Source organism: Rhipicephalus sanguineus, chromosome 11, assembly GCF_013339695.2.
Source record: "Rhipicephalus sanguineus isolate Rsan-2018 chromosome 11, BIME_Rsan_1.4, whole genome shotgun sequence".
Lineage (NCBI taxonomy): Eukaryota > Metazoa > Arthropoda > Arachnida > Ixodida > Ixodidae > Rhipicephalus > Rhipicephalus sanguineus.
Genome location: NC_051186.1, coordinates 2,269,782 through 2,291,012, shown reverse-complemented (window position 1 = coordinate 2,291,012; position 21,231 = coordinate 2,269,782). Strand labels below are relative to the sequence as shown.

Genomic DNA, 21,231 nt, shown 5'->3' with positions numbered 1-21,231 from the left:
TTTACGTCGTGTCCCCCCAATACTACCTCCTCTGCGCAAATGTCACGTTCCCGCACACCGCATCCGTATTCACGCCAAGCCGATGTCTCCCTATCGGTCAATTTTGAACTAAGCCTTCAGGTGCTGCCCCAGGGTATCTCCCTTGCAACCCTTGTCCCGGCCTGCGACTACTACATTCCCGCTTTAACAGGGGATACACAATTGCCGACCCGTCCTGATTTGGATCCAACTTCATCAGAAAGCATGACGAAAATGATCGCCTCGGACCTCCCGGCCGAACATGCGAACGCCCTTCGTGCCCTTCTCGCGTCGTACCAGGACATCTTTGACCTCAACGACTGGCCACTGGGCCACACAACCGTTGTGAAGCATTGAATCAACACCGGCGATGATAACCCGATCCACCGACGACCCTATCATGTTTACCATACTGAGCGCCAAGTCACACAGAAAGAAGTCGACAAGATGTTTGCCCGGGACATCATTGAACCTTCTTCAAGCCCCTCGGCTTCCCCTGTCGTGCTCGTCAGGAAGAAGGACAACAGCTGGCGCTTCTGTGTCTGTCGATTACCGAAATCTCAACAAGGTAACAAAAAATTGGCCGCGTATCTGCGTGCTTCGCTGCAAATGTCGTGTAAAAGACGATAGAAGAGGCGCTGTGTGAGATATGGACGCCCATCTGGCAATACGTCGGGAAACATGAGTGCGTGTTTGCGTGCTGGTAGTCCCGGAGCAGCAGCAGGCGAAGACCGGCGGTGACCAAACGCGACCAGCGGGGACGCCAGCCAGCCCGAAACGCGGTTTGGCGCGAAGCGTTGAAGCAGAGAAACGTCCGCACTCAACGAGTACCTCTCCACACACTCTTTTATTTACACGTCGCCTGGGGTAAAACAGGAACGCCAGAGCGGCGCCCACAACCGCAGCCTGAAGGCCGCCCACAACGCTGCTTTTTCATTTTTTAAATATTTTTTTTCACCTTCTTGGCCTTCTCAAAACTAAAGTTTTTCACACCAACCCATGGCATTCGTACAGTGCAATACAGAACCGAACCGAAACACAACAATGAGCTCGTGCGACGGGCACGGAGGAAGGCAAATTTCAGCGCAGTCGCATTTTCAGCTTTGTTGAAACAGCGCTCACTAGACGACGACGAAGTAAAAGAAGGCACAGGACAGGCAGCGCCTGTCCTGTGCCTTCTTTTACTTCGTCGTCGTCTAGTGAGCGCTGTTTCAACAAAGATGAACGCATACCAACTCGCTCAAGCTTCCATTCTTATGCATTTTCAGCGCAGCTTAAGAAACTAGGGTCCTTAAAATTACGTATATATGCATTTTCTATGAAAGGAACACGCCACCTAATACTTACCTAGTGATGTTGCACCTCAGATATGCATGATATTTACTTTTTGATCGACAACGTTCACAAGTATGAACAGCTGTACCAGTTCAAGACGGCTGGCCCTTGGGCAAGTGGTTCAACTTTGGCCAAGTGGTTCATCTTTGGCCGAGTGGCTGAATTGAGGGACGTACCGACAAACAGAAAGACAGACAGAAGGACAGACAGAAAGACAGACCAAAATTTCTGCGTTTAAGTTCCCCAAGAAAGACTATCGTCTTTAAAAAAGACATGTACCCCTTACGGCGGATAGATGACGCCCTTGAATGTCTCAGTGGTGCGAAGTATTTCTCTTCGATTGACCTTCGTTCCGGGTACTGGCAGATTGCAGTTGACGACATGGACCGTGAAAAGACCGCATTTGTTAAAGTGATGCCGTTCGGGTTATGCAATGCCCCAGCTACCTTTGAACGAATGATGGACGCTCTCCTTCACGGTTCTAAGTGGTCAATCTGCTTATGTTACCTCGATGACGTCATTGTCTTTTCGCCGTCTTTTCAGACACACCTCGAGCGTGTCTCGACAATTCTTTCTGTGTTCCGCAAGGCACGACTTCAGCTCAACTCGTCGAAATGCCACTTCGGCTGCCGGCAACTTACTGTCCTGGGACACCTTGTCGATTCTTTTGGCGTTCGTCCCGATCCAGAAAAAGTTCGCGCAGTCAAGGATTTCCCTGTGCCGACCTGTGCGAACGACGTTCGCAGCTTTGTAGGCCTGCTTTCCTACTTTCGAAGATTTGTCCGCAATTTCGCTGACATTGCGCGCCCTCTCACGGACCTACTCAAGAAAGATGTGGCTTTTGCCTGGGGTCCTGAACAAGCCCGTGTCTTCACAGAACTAACCATGCGCCTCATGTCGCCACCAATTCTCGGCCACTTTGATATGTCCGCTCCAACAGAAGTGCGTGCCGACGCCAGCGGCCATGGCATTGGTGCTGTTCTGGCTCAACAACAGCATGGTAGCGACCGTGTCATTGGATACGCTAGCCGTCTTTTGTCACCCGCGGAGCGCAATTATTCGATCACCGAACGCGAATGCCTTGCGCTCGTCTGGGCGGTGGGCAAATTTCGCCCATATTTGTATGGACGGCCGTTCACCGTTGCCACCGACCACCACGCCTTATGCTGGCTCTCATCGTTAAAGGATCCTACTAGACGGCTGGGTCGGTGGGCCTTACGGCTGCAAGAATATTCATTCACCTTTGTTTATAAGACGGGCCGCCAATATGAGGACGCAGATTGCTTGTCGCGTCATCCAGTAGACCCACCAGATCCTTCTGAGAGCGGCGAGTCTACCTTCGTGTTGGCACTTTAAGAGTTCGCCAACATCGGAGACGAGCAACGACGTGATCCTCACTTGAGAGATATCATTAACCGGCTGAGTGGAACCACAACTCCTCCATCTCTCTGTATGTTTGTGCTTCAAGATAGCATCTTATATCGTCACAACATGCATCCTGAATGACCTGACCTGCTGCTGGTTATACCCACACATATGCGTCAGACTGTACTCGCACAGTTGCATGACATTCCAACCGCTGGTCATATGGGCGTCTCAAGGACCTATGACCGTGTTCGACGTCGCTTCTTTTGGCCTGGTATTTACCGCTCCGTTCGCGATTACGTCGCTTCGTGCAAGCCTTGTCAGCACCGCAAAACACCACCCACCCTTCCAGGAGGGCGCCTTCAACCCATCTAGATACCAACGGAACCATTTTACAGGGTTGGTCTTGACCTCCTCGGCCCTTTTCCTCTATCTATCAGTGGAAACAAATGGATAGCTGTTGCCACAGATTACAGCACTAGGTATGCGATCACACGGGCTATCCCTACCAGTTGCGCTACCAACGTCGCTTACTTTCTCCTCGAAGACGTCATCCTTCGTCACGGCGCTCCTCGACAGCTCATTACCGACCGGGGTCGATACTTTCTATCCAAGGTAGTCCAAGACATCTTGCACTCTTGCGCCAGAAAACACAAGTTCACCACTGCGTATCACCCTCAGACCAACGGCCTAACTGAGCGGCTGAACAGAACTATAACAGACGTGCTCGCCATGTATGTTTCTTCAGATCATCGTGACTGGGACGAAGCTCTGGCGTTCGTAACGTTTGCCTACAACACGTCTCGGCATGATTCCACAGGTTTCTCTCCATTTTTTCTCCTCTACGGACGAGAGTCCACGCTGCCCTTCGACACGCTCCTTCCTCCCGTTCTTGATACGACATCTGAGTACGCTCGTGATGCCATCGCTGGAGCTGCAGAGGCACGCGAGGTTGCCCGCCTTCGTCTTAGCACTTCGCAGGAAAAACAACGACGCATCTACGACGCCCGCCACCGCGATATCCACTTCAATCCTAGTGACATGGTCCCTCTTTGGACGCCGTCACAGCGAGTTGGCCTGTGCGAGAAGCTGACTTCTCCGTACTCTGGTCCGTACCGTGTCTTGCGCCAAGTCACCGACGTCACGTACGAAGTCAAACTCTGGACACTACCATAGCGCGACCCCCTGAAATTATTCACGTCACTCGACTCAAGCGGTATCAGTCGGACCAATCAAGCACCGGGTCGGTGCCTTCGCCGCCGTGGGTGATGCTACGAAGCGCTACCGAAGACGAAGAGGGAGACGTCATGAAAGAGGACGACGTTCCCTGAATCTGCGCGGACTTGGCTCCATCTTGTATGCCTGGCTTTGTCCTCTGTATATACCTTGTAAATATAACCTTCGATGCCTTTTTCTCCCCGTAGCAATATTATTATTATAGTAATGCGGTTCCTTCCCGGCGTGAAGCAGTTTCAAGCACCGGGATGGCTCTGAGGTAGAACACTGGGCTCCCACGCAGAGGGCCCAGGTTCGAACGTCTTTCCGTTCCGGATATTTTTTCTTATTTCTTTTTTTTCATATTTCGCACGATAGTGGTTACGGACACCGGCGGCGGCGGCGGACAACTACGGCGCCAAAAACTGCCCTTGTTGTGATCTCATAAGCTTTCGCTGTAAAACACGCGCACCACAGGGCTTTGTGCGGTTGCGAGGATCGTTCGTGCATGGTATTCTACGGCTTGAACTAGGAATTCCTTCAGATTACGCGCCCGCTTTGAGCGAATGCGGTACGAATGCGGTACGCTATCAGCGAAGGGATTATTAGTGAGTAATAGCTAGGCGGGTTTGCGAACCATCGGTGCGAGCGGTGAGAGCAACGGAGCGCAGCACGAAAGGAAGAGTGATAGCTGAGCGACGCCCCGCTTTTTTCAGCGAAGCGCATTGCGGCGCCACCTGTTGAACAAGGTTGAAGTTGCTATCGATCGAGCACAGGCTTTGCTTCGTCACATGCCGAATAAAATTGAAGGTACTGCGAAAAGAATATTACAAAAGGCATTTTTATTAGATTTATTGAAGGTGCCACCGCCGCTTGTGTTGCGGGCTGTCATCTCATCTTGGAAAACGCTCGCACGCTCGTCCACTGCGCACGCTTCGCTGAGGAGACGAAATGAGCGGGTGAGCAGCTCACTCCGTAAAGACGCCGGCTTTCGCAGCGGGCCGCGCATGCGCAGGTCTTCTCTCCACTCGTCCGCTGGGCGCGCTGTTACTCTCAGTTGCTGCTAACTTCCGTGTCGCGGCATAACATTCCTTGCCAGATACAACGTGGTTTACTCAGTTTGGCGCTCTTTTTTTCCGTGATGCACTGTGCCGACGCATGCTGGCACGCGCGACTTGTAGGAAAGGCAATTCGTTTCAATCACACTCAATGCTTCTGCCTTGCGGCGAAACTGACTTTTTTAGCTGAGTAATGCATGAAGATGTTTTGAGCATTAGAATTAAACACCGTTATGTGGCTATCAATATCTTGTTCCACATAACTTTTTGTTGTTCTCAGTTACCAATATTTTCTTTCCAACCTGTCTAGATGCCTGACGCGAAGGGTCGTCGTTCAGCTCGCACGAGCACTTACTACCAAGAAAGACAACCATTAGACCCGCGGAGTTAACATTTTGCTGATAATTTATACATTTTGCTGTCCGAACTTATTGTATAGCGTAAAGAGTGTTGCACCTGATGTGTGAAGCTTAGTGTAGGGTCACACCATGAACAGTGCATCTCGCATTTGTGAATCTGAGGACGTAGCAGCATACCGAACTGCCAAAAACACATGGATGTCGGACGTAAAGGCTGGGCGCCGAAATGGAAGTGGGAGTCATCATAGTGGCATCCATGGCGAAGGCTGTAATGCCGGCCGAATTGCATTGCACATTGCGGAAACTGTATTTCTTAAGGGGCCCTAACCACCTCTAATATGTTGTAACATTCTAAGTAAGCACGCAGATCGCGTTGAGAATGCAGTCGCGATGAACAATGCAATACGCAGCAGCGCTAGCAGTGCTGCCACGCTACAAAAAAAAAAAAAAAAAAAAAAAGATCCCGTGTTCCTTTCTGTCGCTTTCCGGTATCCCCAGCGGACGACGTGACGGGGCATGTGCGACGTCTCCAGCAGCAGACCGCTGCCGCTTAGTCGAAGAGGAACCTGTTCGTCTGTTAGTAGAGTGCCGCGATGTCGGCGCCGCCTTTCGTCGAGGATGCACTGTCGTGGAGGCACCGTTTCTGCTAGCAGGTACGCGTGCTCCCTACTCTTCGCCCTCGTACGTCGAGGAGAGCAGGAGAGACAAGCCTATGAACGGAGCGTAGCGAATAAAAGAGCCAGACGAGTGAGGCCCGGATATCGATCATCAAAGGCCTGTATTTCCGCTATTACCTGTAATTCTATCTGGATCTCGATCATCAAAGGCCTGTAATTCCATCTCGACCCGTTCGCAATTACAACACGAAAATTAAATTTAGACTTTTGGGTTGTGGGAGCCCTTGTAACGTACGGCGGAGCTGCACATCCATCTATGGAGCACGGTGCTATGGACGTACATCTCACGTTCATGTTTGAAATAGAGATGAACTATCATTTTTACCTATGCTGACCTCCATGATTTCTTTATCATTTTCTTTACCGATCTTTCCTTGATGTATTGCTTGGTGAGTCCTGAAAAAAAGTAAACAAAACGTCAATATTAGTAGTAGTGATGGCTGATTCGAGGCTATAATATTCAAGCCCACTCCTGGATTGTTATGACGGAAACATTGCCTCATTTCATATAGGCTAAAAATACGTTGTTACCCTCCCGAGTTAAGGTTAACAGTATTACTAAGAAATTGGAAAAGAACGGAAGCAAGCTAGTTAAGTTTGGGTTGATGGAGGTGATCCCGATGGTTCGGATGACTGTGGGGACACGTTGAAGGACTGGACAGGCCCGGTTGTTCAGATCCTGGCGAACTTGAGTTTATTTACACACTTTTACACTTGATGCCAAAACAAAGACCAGGGCGGCCACTGAACAGCTCTCACGACAACAACTGGGCTGGGCCCGCACAAAGCGTTCAAGCCGTTAAGAGAATATCTCTAAGTCCTTCGTCCCTGGATCAGAGTCGGCGCCACGCACGACCTCTGTCCCCTCCTCAATCTCTTCGTCGAGCACCAAGCTCTCCTCTCTCCTCTCCTATTTCTTCCTTTAAATCCACCCTGTCTCGTCTGAGACCGCCTTACGGGACCAACCCTTTTCGATACTCCACCAATGAAGCAGAGAACTTTGTTTCTCTCAGAGACGTGTCTCCGCCTCCACGTTCTCACGCTTTGCTGCCCTCACTATGCGGCAAGCCAACTAAAAACGCCATCAATCACATACACAGTCAAAGTACACTGAAATACACCACACCAACGTGCGCAGTTTACAATGCCGTCTCGAGCCTTGTCTGCGACTAGATGCCGCCGCCTGTTGCAATTACCGCAAAACCACGTCGGTGCTCATTCAGTGAGGACCGTCGCGACGGCGACGGTCCTCACTGGTGTAGGAAAAAACGTCCCCGGAAAAAATGTCCCCGGAAGATACGTCCCCTGAATAAACGTCCCCGGAAGAAACGTCCCCTTTGGCATTGCTCTCTAGGAAAAAAAGTCCCCAGGTGAAAAATTAACCGAAAAACCAATCTTGTGCGAACTCACTTGACAAAACACTGCATTCTTTATTCGACACTTTTCAAACTTTCGGCCAAATTGTGCTCAAAAATAAATCAAATTAAAACCGAACCCTATGTCCAATAGCCGTCAAGAAATCTTCAACTTTCGTCTTCCCGGCAGTATAGTCCTCACGTAGGTTATCAACACGCTGCTGCATGGCCATGACCGCTGATTTGCTCCTCTTCTTTGGGGGTGCACCGACTCGAGACTGGGTCATCTTCATCGTCACTGTGGCCTCTTCTGAGCGCAAGGCGTCAATGGCCCTCCACACTGTTGGGCGGCTGTGGCCAACGATGCTTCCCAGCCTTCTGTTCCAGGCCTCCGCATGATTGTTGGTCCTATGCCCTCCATCAAGAGTGGCCGAGTAGACGTTCCACATAGCAGGGGTAAGTGGCAGGTGTTCGCCGCAGACGAGCTATGTTGTCAGCTATGTTTTGCGATATTAATCGCAGCGTTATCTGCAGGGTGGTTGTGGTGAACACTTAGGTGGTAGTTTCTTGAGGATTTGTACGTAATTAAAGCGCATTTGCATTCATTACGTTTAACACAACGCCAGCGGGTGCGTGAGGCAGTATCTTTTTGTCTTGTGTACATATAACCCCCAAGCCACAGCTTCGTGTCTCCTTTGTTCGAATTCATTTTTTCCATTCTGCAAATGAGTACCGTGTCATTTAAGTCAACAACAGGGCAAGTATCGGATGAGGTACCGAATGCGTACACTTACCTTGAGAGCGCTAGTGCGACCAAACTGTTGCCTCCGGATTAAATGCATGGGCGCTGAACTGCCAACCCCTTTATGTCGGTTTAGGCGCGTGTAATACCTAGATAACACTGTTTCTGACATGCGCATTGTATGTGATATGGCATCTGACATTACACTTATATAGATAAGCTGGGCGAGTTGATGTCATTATGGCTCTGTATTCTTTCAATGAACTGCAATCTTCGAGCATATCCTTTTTTTTTGCTTTGAAGAATAAAGAATTGGCGACTGGAAGGCGCAACGTTCGATGGCCCGTCTGGGGACGTTTTTTCCGACAACGCAAATGGGGACGTTATTTCCAGGGACATTTTTTCCGGGGACGTTTATTCAGGGGACGTATATTCCGGGGACATTTTTGCGGGGACGTTTTTTCCGGAACTCACATTGTTTACGTTGTCAGTCTCCGTGGGATCGCTTCCGCCGCACGGGTGACTCCGCCGCGAAAGGAGCGGTCGACAAAAGGTCGCGGGCTTCGGCTACAAAGGCGCGGGTAGAGGCGAACGGCCTAATGGCTCTTCTGAGCGCCCCTTTTCCGTCGGGCGCCGTCTGCCGATTAGTCACCGTTGATCCGCACTGGTGAAATCCTCCCCCGAACATAACTCCTTCCAACCCAAGAATGTTGTATGTACGCTTGTTGTACATTCAACTTCAAAATTCCATGCGAGGGCGGAGTGTAGGGGTATTCACGCTCAAGGGCGCTGACGTTTCGAGATTGTGGCCCAGTTTCATCACAACTTAGGCAAGTAAGCAAATAACATCGCACAAAGATAAACACTAAATACGTTATAGAAGATTCCCCAACATCACTACCGAGCGTCATGCCGGATGCACCCCTTCCCTAATGTTTGTGTTCAGTCCAACGCATGAAGTCACGCATAATCGCACGAGGGGGTTTGTTGCATCCCCCCCCCCCTCCCACACACACCAAAATGCACTCAAGCAGGCACGCCCGCGCCTGTTTGGAACGTCCTCGCAGGTTGGACCCTGTACTGTACATTCCTTGAAGCACCATGACAATTAGTCAACATTTAGGCACAATGCTGTTGCTGTCTGGCTAATCTAAAAAAAAAAAAAACAAACATACTCTTATTTCACAACGGGGTCTGTGTTAAAGTACTGACCAAAAACAAAATTTATATTAACGGCCTCCCCTCCAGTCACAGCTGCCATTAGAAATCCCCGCTGTCCAACGGCGACAAGGCATCGGCGCACTTATTAAGTGATTGGCCTTCGATCGGCCTCCTTTCTACTCGCGAATTTCTGGCAGGTAAGGTAAGGTTGACAATGCTTTTTTTTGTCGGCCGCCATTGTTGGCCAAAAGAATGCACTACGAACGCGCCCTTTCGTTTTCTTTTCTGAAAAATGCCCACCACAAGGTGCATCATGAGCGAGCTCCAGCACTGCTTTGCGACGTGTTTCAGGTAAGACAAGTTGATAACAATGCCTCCCGTTCAAGAGTTCCCAGTGGAACAATAACCCCTCCATTAACATTCCGTGTGTACCCTCACGCGCCTCCCCCCATGCCAATCGCAGGGAGCTGTCCTCCCGTTGCTCTTTTCCAAACATCTCATTACCCGCTTCCTTCGCCGTTACGTGTCCTTCTGCCGCAGACCCTGTTCGCGATCCCGTTGAATCTGGCTGGTGCTCCGGCGTCTCCTGAACACTAATCTCACATTCACGATCGACTTCCTTAGCGGCATTCTGCTCCGCTATCACTATGTGAACAGCCAATTCCCGCGCTTCTCTTTGCGTTTGTTTAAGCTTTTCCAGCGTGTCTGGCGGTAATAGGGCGTCTACTCCCTCCGCGAGTCTCTCGGTAACCGCGCACAGTTCCATAAGCTCCGGAGTAGTGCCTCCCTCTGGGATATGCAGTGCCAAAGGGACGTACATTAGGTCAACGGGGACAGCCTGCCGAAATGCCCCTCTCAAACTCACTTTGCCTACTCCCTGTAGTTTTGCCCCTTCCGGAACTAACGCTTTCCTGATCACTGTTATGTCTGATCCTGAATCTAAGCACGCGGTGAACTTGCGCCCCGAACTTATCAAGTCGATCCATGTTAATCTTGACACACCGGCATAGCACCTTTCGGGGATTATGCTCTCCACTGCCGGTTCACACGCTGCCCTCGCGGCGAGTCTCTCCGTAGGGAAACGGTCTTGTTCCTGTTCCGCGGATGGAGGTGTAGTTTGCGAGCATTGCCACCGATAGTGCCCGCTCTCGCCGCATGCATAGCATCGGACACCCGTTCTTTCGTTTCCCTGCGATAGCCTGTCTGTCGTGCGGCGATCGAACCTTTCACCATTCTTCGAACTACCGTTGGCTGTTTTACCTGACTTTCGATTACTCGTGCTCTCGTCATATTTCTGCGCCAGTTTCGCCAGGTCATGAGGTCGAAGCCATTCCGCCGTCTCGTGCTGTAGCACGTATGGCTGACCCAGTGCTTGACCAAGTCTGAAATGAGCAATGCCCGCAGCTCCTGAACATTACTGACCTCTCTACTACGGAGATAATAATCAAGCAAATCTCGAGCCTAGTGGCGAACTGTCCCCACGTCTCATCTCCTTTCCGGCAGGCATAAAGGCGGCGTTTGTACTCCTCAGGGGTGAGCTTTAGTTCATGCAGGACGAGGTCGCGAACCTCCTCGTACGAAAGTACTCGGTCCTCAGCTCGATTTGCCACCAATGTGCGGCTAATTTTATTCAAAAATGGCACTATGATAGCGCCTTGTACCTCGTCAGGGATCTCGCAGCTTCTCAGGATGTTTTCAGCGCTCCAGAACCACGCCGGCACCAGCTCATCGGAAACCGGCACTGGCGGAAGAACTGATCGCTACTGATCCGCATACCGCGCTAAACCGCACCTGTCGCTCCGCCCCACTTCAATGCTCGCGTGCGATTGAAGCTTCAATTTTTGCAGCTCGATTTGGAGCTTTAGCGCTTCTATTTCCAGCTCCTTTACACGAACTTGTACAGCTGGATCGGCGTTTTCTACAGCGCGCACATCTGCGCTATCAGTATCTACCGATGCCTCATCACGATCTAGCTCGTGGTTCTCACTAGTCCCATCTGCCCTCTGACTTCTGGTCACCCTAGTCGCCATGGTGCTCCCGGAGAAAACAGAGCAGGGACCCACCTGTGATTTCTGTCGGTAGCTGCGTCGCCACGCTGGCTCCTCGTCGAGGCCTCAGTCAGCAGATCATGGGAGCCGCTTTCCGATGTACTTGGACGTATTCGTACCGTTCAGTCTCTGCCTTATTGGTTGGGACGACGGTCGATCGTGCAATGCCTCTCGCAATCCTCGTCACTCCAGCAGTCGCCAGCCGCTCCGGGTGAGGTGCCAATGTCCGGGGAGAGGACGCTGCCGATCTTGACTGCAGCTCAGTTGATTGCCGCACTCGGTGTTGTCTCACGTTCAGCCTTCTCGAACAGCATACTTGCATGCGCCGTTCCGAGGTACCTTTTTTTTTTTCGGTTCTCCGCACCACCTTTCTTTGCTTAGGTTTATGTGTGTATACACAGGACTGCAGGATGTCTCATTGTCCTCCAGGAAGCCGCCACGTCATCTTGTCGGCTGCGCCAGTTAAGTTTGGGTCGACGGAGGTGATCCCGATGGTTCGGATGGTCGTGGCGACACGTTGAAGGACTGGACAGGCCCGGTTGTTCAGATACTGGCAAACTTGAGTTTATTTACACACTCTTACACTTGATGCCAAAACAAAGACCGGGGCGGCCACTGAACAGCTCTCACGACAACAACTGGGCTGGGCCCGCACCAAGCGTTCAAGCCGTTAAGAGAATATCTCTGTCTTTCGTCCCTGGATCAGAGTCGTCGCCAAGCACGACCTCTGTCCCCTCCTCAATCTCTCCGTCGAGCACCAAGCTCTCCTCTCTCCTCTCCTATTTCTTCCTTTAAATCCACCCTGTCTCGTCTGAGACCGCCTTACGGGACCAACCCTTTTTGATACCTCACAAATGAAGGAGAGAACTTTGTGTCTCTCAGAGACGTGTCTCCGCCTCCACGTTCTCACGCTTTGCTGCCCTCACTATGCGGCAAGCTAACTAAAAACGCCATCAATCACATACACAGTCAAAGTACACTGAAATACAGCACACTAACGTGCCCAGTTTACAATGCCGTCTCGAGCCTTGTCTGCGACAAGATGCCGCCGCCTGTTGTAATTACCGCAAAACCACATCGGTGCTCATTCAGTGAGGACCGTCGCGACGGCGACACATTGTTTACGTTGTCAGTCTCCGTGGGATCGCTTCCACCGCACGGGTGACTCCGCCGCGAAGGGAGCGGTCGACAAAAGGTCGCGGGGTTCGGCTATAAAGGCGCGGGTAGAGGTGAGCGGCCTAATGGCCCTTCTGAGCGCCCCTTTTCCGTCGGGCGCCGTCTGCCGATTAGTCACCGTTGATCCGCACTGGTGAAATCCTCCCCCGAACATAACTAAGCTGATCAGTCACGTTTGCGTAGTTCAAAGCTCACAGTGATTTTCTAGTTCATCTAGATATGGACAAATTACGAAAGTCAATCAGAGGTTTTGAAGAAAATGCTTGAGCACGTATTATTTAAAACTCCTCATAAAGAAGCCACACGACATATACTTTCACATGAAGTCAATTGATAAATAAGGAAGCTATGTGAGATATCTGAAATAAAAGGGAAGTAACAACATTCCACCAACGAGCATCATTACCATAACCTTCGCATTACGCGGGTGATGCCCCACCGGTTGAGCTACGGTGGGAGCCATTTCCCGTCCACTTTATTGGTTATTTCTCTATGTGTAGGGAGACGAAGATGAAGTGACAGCGTTCCCAGGTAATGTTTAATTCCTATCCCGATGAAATTTTGAACATAGTTAGCTGCTCCTTACAGTACACATGGATTCCGAGCTCGTGGAAAATTGCTAAAGTTGTGCTGCTACGAAAAAATCAGAGCCTCCTGGACAACATTCGGCATATCTCGCAAACTTCAAATTCAGTTAAAATAATTTTTAAAAATTATTCATATTCGGCTTAGCGAATTCATTTCTCGTCAAGGTATCAATTCCTCAAGACAAATATATTTTATTAAGGGTTGTTCGATATGGTCTGCTCATGTTGACTGGAAAGCCGAATTCGACTTGCAGATGTATGTGGTCAGATTTTTGCATTAGTTACATTAGATATTGCAAAAGCCTATGACAGCGTTGAACACGGTATATTGATTTCTCGTCATCCGTCGGCTCCGTCATTTGACGGAGCTTGAGATATGGCTTGACGGACTATTTTTCTCGCTCAACGTTAGTGTAATGCGCTGTGCTCGTATTACCTTTGGCAGATCCCGTTTTTGTTTCACTTAATTATCGAAACGAACAGATCCCGCAATAACGTCATTAAGATATTTCGGGATTGTTTATGTTGACGATTTAAATTGGCAATAACAAATTGAAATAAACACTCGTAAAGCAGAACGTGCCATGGGTTTGTTGCGCCGCTTTTGTAATAAAAATTCAGGAATTACAGAAACTTTACTCATGATATATAAACTTTATGTGCACCCCATTTGGAATTCGGTTGCGTCTTTTTTTCCGGTTCTGCTGCTTACAAATTAAGACCTCTATTAATGTTAGAAAGGCAAGCGCTACGTCTGTGTCTTGGACTACCGAGATGTGTTGTTATTAGTGTGCTGCATTTAGAAGCTCGCATCATTCCACTTGATGCGATATTTAAGCAGCTTACCGTGCAGACGTTTTTAAAGCTCTACAATGCATCTCTCTCCCATTCCCAGACAGTTCTTATCACATCCCCCGATTCATTCTTCAAGTATCCGTGGCAACGGTATCGAAGGCCTCAAGTCATTTTCGTCGAGTCGCTGTTGTCGGACCTACAAGTTTCTCTGCCGCGCTTAGCTTCCCCAAAAACATGTTCGCTGAAGCTTAATTTAGTTTTTGATGATATTTTCCTCAAAAATGCCAAAATTGCTTCCAAAGCGTATTCTCCAAGGTCTGCTTCAAGACCACATCGGTCAATTTCCTGCTCACCTTGTAATTTCTACGGACGCAGCGCAAAATATTCAGGAGGCCGGTCTGGGCATTTTTCTCCCAGCAGCTCAGTTGGTCTTCTGCTCTGCGACTACCCGACTTCACCCCAATATTTCTTGCAGAATTTACGGCAGTCACATTGGCTATTAGAAAACTAAATTTTCAAAAATCGCAAGTTCTCATTATTACAGATGCTTTGTCGGTTTGTATGCATTTAACATTCGCAAAACAATCACATCTACTTAAAATATTTTCGAGCCTTTTACCATGTACCATATCAGAAGGTTGGTTGGTATGGGTCCCCGGGCATGTGGGAATCTTTCTAAATGAAGCAGCTGAGTCACTCACTATGGCGTTTTTAGTGGGTCTGGTGTTGCATGTAGTACCCCTGTTTTCATTTATTACCGGTGAGCGATTCAAACGTCTGTTATTAAAAAAAAACACCGAAACAGCTCTCATACAATCAGAGGAGTACCGGCGAGTACAGTTCCCACGGAACACCACCAAATGTCTTTCACGTCAATGCGAGGTGATCCTCACAAGCGTTCGCTGTAGAGTTCCCCTGTGAAATTATTACCTTCATAAATCTGGCTTCTCATGAACTAATCTCTGTGCAGTTTGCAATGAACCGGAAACAATAGATCACTTTTTTCTATCAGGCCGCCGTTTCGCCTCACCTCGTAGAATGGTTCTTGAAATGCCGACTGGTAGGCTGGGTTTACCACTTACTACTTCTAGCCTGTTGTCGTTTGGAGCTGATCAGTTTGGGGCATGCCGCAGTGCTATTATGACTGCGCTATAACAATTCATTCAAGCAACCGGAAGAGTACGCTGCTAGTGCTACCGACCACTGAAACCAACTTTTCAACACCTTTTTTTATTATTTTTTATTTTCAATTTGTACAATCTTTATCCCACGGCTTTTTGAATTTCTCAAAGGAGCCCTGAAACACTTTTTTTTGAAGCGCCTACATCGCTGCTGACCGCATCAACGCGTAGTGGCGCTCGCCAGAACTATATCGGGCGGAAATGACGAAGATGGGCGCATGCCTATGATTGGATAAATGTAACGTAAGAAGTATTCACGGCGTTCCATCACAAAAGGGGTTATCATTGGGTCTAGTTTATCTTTAGCATACTTTTTTCACTGAACACCAAATAGACGAACGATCTTAGACTTTTTCAGCTTTAAAACTGCAGCGCCCGGGCAAAGAATGCGCCGAACGCCACGGCTATAGTGAATCTAGTTCACTATAGCCACGGCGCTGGAGGAAACGCGCTGGTGACGCTCCAGGCGCCGTTGTTTGAAGAAACTGAAGGGAAAGAATGTAAGAGCGTTGATATAGACGCTGTCGCAATAAGAAAGATGATTAAAACTACAAAACATGATAGATGCGATCGCGATCTACCTCGGTTCGCGCGTGCAGTTCACTCTTCATGCACCGCATTGTTTGTTACTATCGCAACGGCGTCATCATTATGTTGGAAAGAACGGGCAACATTGTATGCAAGCTTCCCGTACGTAGGATCTTTCAGTTCATTTCATTGGGGCGCCATCAGACGTCACAGGGCAAGTGAAACGGGATCAGGTGACCCCGCGAAAATCAAGTCGAGGGTAGGTCTCCATTTTATTGTAATTTTGAGTACTCTAGGCTGAATAACTTCGGACTGCGTGACCCTATCGCTGCCGCTCTTGCTGCACTGATCTCTTCAGCCTTCATTCTATGCAACCCGCAAGTAAAAATTGTAAAACAATGAGGTCTGGAAAGGTGTTAAAGGGTCTCTTTAACTCTCTCACTTTTTATTGACATCGCGCTTCGTTCTTTCTTATTGACGTTTCATATCGGTTACATTTTCCTTTATAATTATCAGTGTGGCCAATCCCCCTCCTGGGTACGAGCCAGTCTCCTGTAGGCGACAAAAAAACAAACTTAACGGCAGGAATTGTACTAAGCTTCGATGCCTCAGGCTTACGATATTGCCACAGGAATGCCTTTGATGCGGTGCGTAATTTCATTCAAGCTACGAAACGTACACCATTTTAATTCTAAAGCCAACAGATATTTATTAGGCAAATAAAAAAGCGTTAAAATCTAACAAATCTATTCGAAATTGTTCTGATCAGGTGAATACCGCAGTCTGGTCCACCAGCGCCATCGCATTGTCATTGCAGTGTTTATTTCATACGGTATCTACTATTCAATTTTTTGTTCTTATTATTTTTATCAGTCTTCATTTTCCGAAATAGCTTCTAAATTTTAAACAACGAATTATTGGCAAATCTCCCAGAGTGGGTATGTGCCATGGCGTAGAAGGAACAACAAACAGACACCTGTGTGCTCCATCTCGCTGTGTTTTCACAGCAAAGCTGTTCTTGCTTGGCGTAAAGTGTGTGACCGTGCCCGAAAGCTATCATTATCATGAGCGGGTATGTGCCACAGAATATGGGCAGATCCCACTACTCACCACTACGGCGTGGCCTGTAATAACCCTGAGAACGAGTACAGAGAGAAATAAAAAAATCACGCCATATCCACGAAGTGAATGATGATGAGTGGGCGAAGCTCCGGAGTTAAGCTGGTAAACCGTCAATCCCCGTATATTTTGCCCACTCGATCATCATACAAAGACCTGACACACAAATGCGGGGGTCCTTGTATATGACGTTGAGCTCAGGGGAACGTTCGTTGTCGGCGTGGCCGTTTTGCCTTTCGAGGGCGAGAGCGCGTTCGCGATCATTTTCATCCATGGCAGAAAGAGAATGTGTGGTATGGAACGCGCTTATACCTCATGGTCATGAGCGTCATCGTCATCGTTATCACGTGTAGTGGGTACATTCCACTATACTGGAACGCGCTTATTCTTCATGGTCATCAGTCGTCATCGCCATGGAACGCGCTTATACTCCATGGTCATCAGCGTCATCGTCATCGTTATCACGTGTAGTAGGTACATTCCACTATACTGGAACGCGCTTATTCTTCATGGTCATCAGTCGTCATCGCCATCTTTATCACATAGAGTGGATACATCCCACTATGCGTGGCTACCTACTACTACATACTACAAAAGAGCGACAGGCCTACACCCTGAGCAGCTTCGCCCCTAAAAGAAAGAAAGAGAGAAAAAGAGAGACGGAAAGAATTATACAAAGAAAGTGAAAGAGAAAAATTCTTGCCGAAAAAATTCTTCAGGAGGTGGCATTCGAAGCAGCGTACCCTCGATCCGAAAGCAAGCGTCCTAACCGCTCGGATATCCAGGCACGCGAGTACAGCGTAGCATAGACTCGTATAGTTAGTGCAGCAAGGCGGTGGGAAAGGGAAGTAAGTGTGAGCAGGAGTGGCGTGATGGTGAGGAGAAGGGGAGGAATAAAGCACACAAGCAGAATGAGAAAGAGGGAAATAGAGAGAAAGAAATGCAGAAAAAAGAAAAGAAAAAGAAAACATCAACGAAAGAGAGAAAAAGAAATAGACAGAGAGAACAAGATAGAAAGAAAGAAGAAGCAAGCATCGCGTCGTCTAGCGACCAGATACCGCATCACCTGGCCAAGCCGCGGATGTGCAGCAGCTAAGCCATGCCCACCGACGGAGACATTGCGCGCAACCTTCGCTCTAAAGTACATAGCCTGGCTTCGCCCGATCACGCCCAAATAGTCATGGAATGTCCTAAGAAACTGCGTATTCCCGAAGAGGAAGCCACGCATCTCGAAGCTAGACGTGTCCGTCGACTGGGAGTGCGAGCGGCGACGGGCCCGTGATTCGCAGTGCCAAGCCGTGTGCGGCTTAGTGCAAGCTGCCCGCATTTTTTGGAGTTGTCTTTGCATCAGCTGCCACTTTTACGAAGACGTTTTCGCTGAAAAAGAGAAAGGCCTTCCCCCCGGCATGCGTGAAGTCGGATGGAAGAATCCGCGATTAGAAGCAAGAGGCTTGGCGAATCTTCGGACTCGGAGAGCGTCATGCAACGGAGGATTCAGCGGAGTCGGAGGAGGCAGTGACGGCGGTTAGAAGTCATCGCTTGAAAAGGAGACTACGCCGGACATCACCATGGTGCGATCTATTTGCATACCGACGCCTAAGCACACCCCGTCCATTATGATTGGGTATGTGACCACGTCAGCAAGTGACAATCTGAATAGTCCTGAGAGACCATCCTTAACCGAATTCTTTGACCGCATAGCTCCAGGACAAGTAAGAACATACAGTGGATGCGAGAAATGCAAAAGTACTAGGGATAATAAAGAGCGTTCAGGCAATTCGTAATTTTCCGGTGCGTTCCTTTAAGATGTATGGAAAGGATTCTTCAATGGGGTAATCTAACGTGGACCCTTAAATCACAGAAGAGACTCTCATCAAACTTGTGACATCAACAGTGGGGATACTGAACGTCCAACGCTTCTGACAGTCACGTTGTGTGAAGCTGGTCTTTGACTCGTCTTCTTTACCATTGCATATGAAAGTGGGTGACGCAAGGCATTCGGTGCGGCCATACGTGCCGAGCCCATTTCAGTGCCACAGATGCCAATAGACAGGACATGTGAGTGCAGTTTGCAGAAATACTATGACTTGCCAATGGTGTGGGGAAAGCCACCAAATGAAGGAATGGCAAGTGGAAGCACCTAAATGTCCAAATTGTGCTCGGTCACAAGATGCGACGACCAAATTGTGTACAAGCTGAAAGATGAAACATGGATTCTAAGGAAGATTCCGAGAGATCAATTTTCCCGAATAGAGGCAGCTCAATCTGTGCATCAACGGTGGTGCCGCTATTGGCAGTTCCCCTGCAAAATGTTGCTGAGGGGATGTGGCCTTCCCTGCCATCGATAGGTTCTCACGAGAATCACACAGATGAAGGTCCGGCGATACGTTCGGCTAAGTAGTTTGATAGAGTCAAGGTCCAGAGCATGCTTCCACAACTGATAAACATGATGCGAGATGTGCTTTCTAGCTGACGCACGCCATCAGAGAAAGCTGCTTGATAAATAATGGATACCCTAGAGCCGCTCTTAGCGGCTCTGGAGTAGTAAGTCATCATGGCGCTATCAGGAACATCTTGTTCATTGGAAGAGTGCATGTGTCGATCTGGTATTACGCAGTAAGACGCGTCTGGCTTACGTGGTCGCCTTTCAGATTTTCGACAACGCCTGTTCAAATATCGATTTCCTTTTGCTGTTAACTGCGAGCCGAACATCCCATCTTCCTTACAGCTACCAGGATAATTGCAACTTTCGTGCCACCAAGCTATATTTAGAAGCAAGGTTTTTATGCATACTTCGCGAAACGGTGTTCGCGCGGCATATTGTTGCAGAACATGCTTCCAATGAACACGTAAGTGTGAGTGGGAAATCTTAGCAGCGCGTGTTTTCAATAATTGGGGGCTACAGGCCTCCGAAAGAGAGATTTGACAGCAGGTACGTGAGTTCTGTCATTCAAAGCTGCCCGGGACCCCATATGCTAATGGGAGACTTTCACGGACATCACCCGCTATGGAGAAGTGTTACGGCGACTGGAGGGGGCGAACAGCTTGTTAACTTTATACATAACGAAGGCCTAGCAACGAATAATGTCGGTTAGACCATATTTCTACAATGCCCAACATACAATAGATCCTTGGACTTTGAATTTGTATCCAGAAGCACTCGGCTATCAACAACCTGGTGCACAGTTCAGGAGACACATGGTAGGGACCACATGCCGACCTACCTACAACTGAAATGGTTCCTCCAAGCTTCCTCCTCGTATTGGATGCATTAACAGGCGATATTTTCAGACATCGGTTGAAAACGCTTGTTGTTGAAAACGCTTCCAGACTTCAAGCGTATTGGTATATAGAACCTCCGTCGACACTGAATATGAAAAACAACGCGCTGTACGTCTCTGCACAGAGAGGAAATACAAGAGGACGATATCTGTTTCGGAGTTTAGAATCTGTCGCCAAGCTCAACGACATGCACGTCGACATATTGACGAATTGGACACTGAGCGCTGGAGACGATTTTGTACTTCCCTCGATTCTCGAAGGCCACTTTGCACTATATGGCGAATAATGCGTAGCTTACGATTTCCTCCTCAAGAAAAGGACCCATTCCGAGCTCTGGCGGTTTTGCACTATAGGAGCAAAGTGGACGTTGCGGAAGACTATTGCAAAATTATAGTGGCTGGGGCTGCCGGTATTCCCTCAACAAACGACCGACAACCCCCGCTAGCCCCTGATGACAATCTTGATGTCATGTTCGCGATGTGAGAAATAGACGTCGCACTATTTAAAATATAGACATCGCACTCGACGCTCATCAGCGCCGGGAACAGGTGGTATCACACACGCTGCGCTCCATTCTCTGGAGGAAGAAGCACGCGCTTTTGTTCTCTCCATGTTCGATGCGTCGTGGAGCGCCGAAACTGCCCCTGACAAATGGAAAACTTGGAAAACCGGTCGCGTCGTGGCGCTTGCGAAGCCTCGCAAAACACCTAATGGCCTATCATCCTAGAGACCAATTGCCCTGGCAAGTTGCGTTGGCAAGGTCGTGGAGGAAATGGTGTTGACGAGGCTGGAATTGTTTCTTGAGAAGAACGACATCTACGCAGACGTAATGACGGGTTTTCTCAAAGGGAGGTTTTCTATTGACAGCGTGTTCGACTTAGTATGAATTGTCGAACCGAAAACGAAACGTCGACGCTTTACAGGAGCACTCATTTTGGAAGTCAAAGGCCCATATGATAATGTTTTACATGATGCCATCCTCCACGCATTTGTGATGCTAGGGATTCTCGGCAGGATGTTACTCTGGATAATGAATTACCTTACAGGCAGAACCATATTGATGACGACGACGGATGGAGAGACGAGTCGTCATTAAGTCCTTCGTAGAGTTCCTCAAGGCGGCATTCTCAGCCCGACGCTCTTCAACATAGCCCTCATTGGACTCGCCGATGTAGTACCAGAGACCGCCAGGGTGAGCCTGTAAGCAGATAATATCTGCATATGGGCTTC

General features: G+C 48.9%; 1 protein-coding gene across 4 annotated transcripts in view; it reads right to left on the bottom strand.

The window, feature by feature from the left end:
• LOC119373212 (papilin) overlaps window positions 1–21,231 on the bottom strand; it is a 142,571-nt gene that overhangs the window by 22,073 nt on the left and 99,267 nt on the right. For all 4 annotated transcript variants that reach the window (XM_037643220.1, XM_037643222.1, XM_037643218.1 and 1 more), the window contains one exon: window positions 6,353–6,423. In XM_037643220.1, coding sequence (XP_037499148.1) covers window positions 6,353–6,423 — 71 coding nt within the window. The remainder of the gene's footprint in view (window positions 1–6,352; window positions 6,424–21,231) is intronic.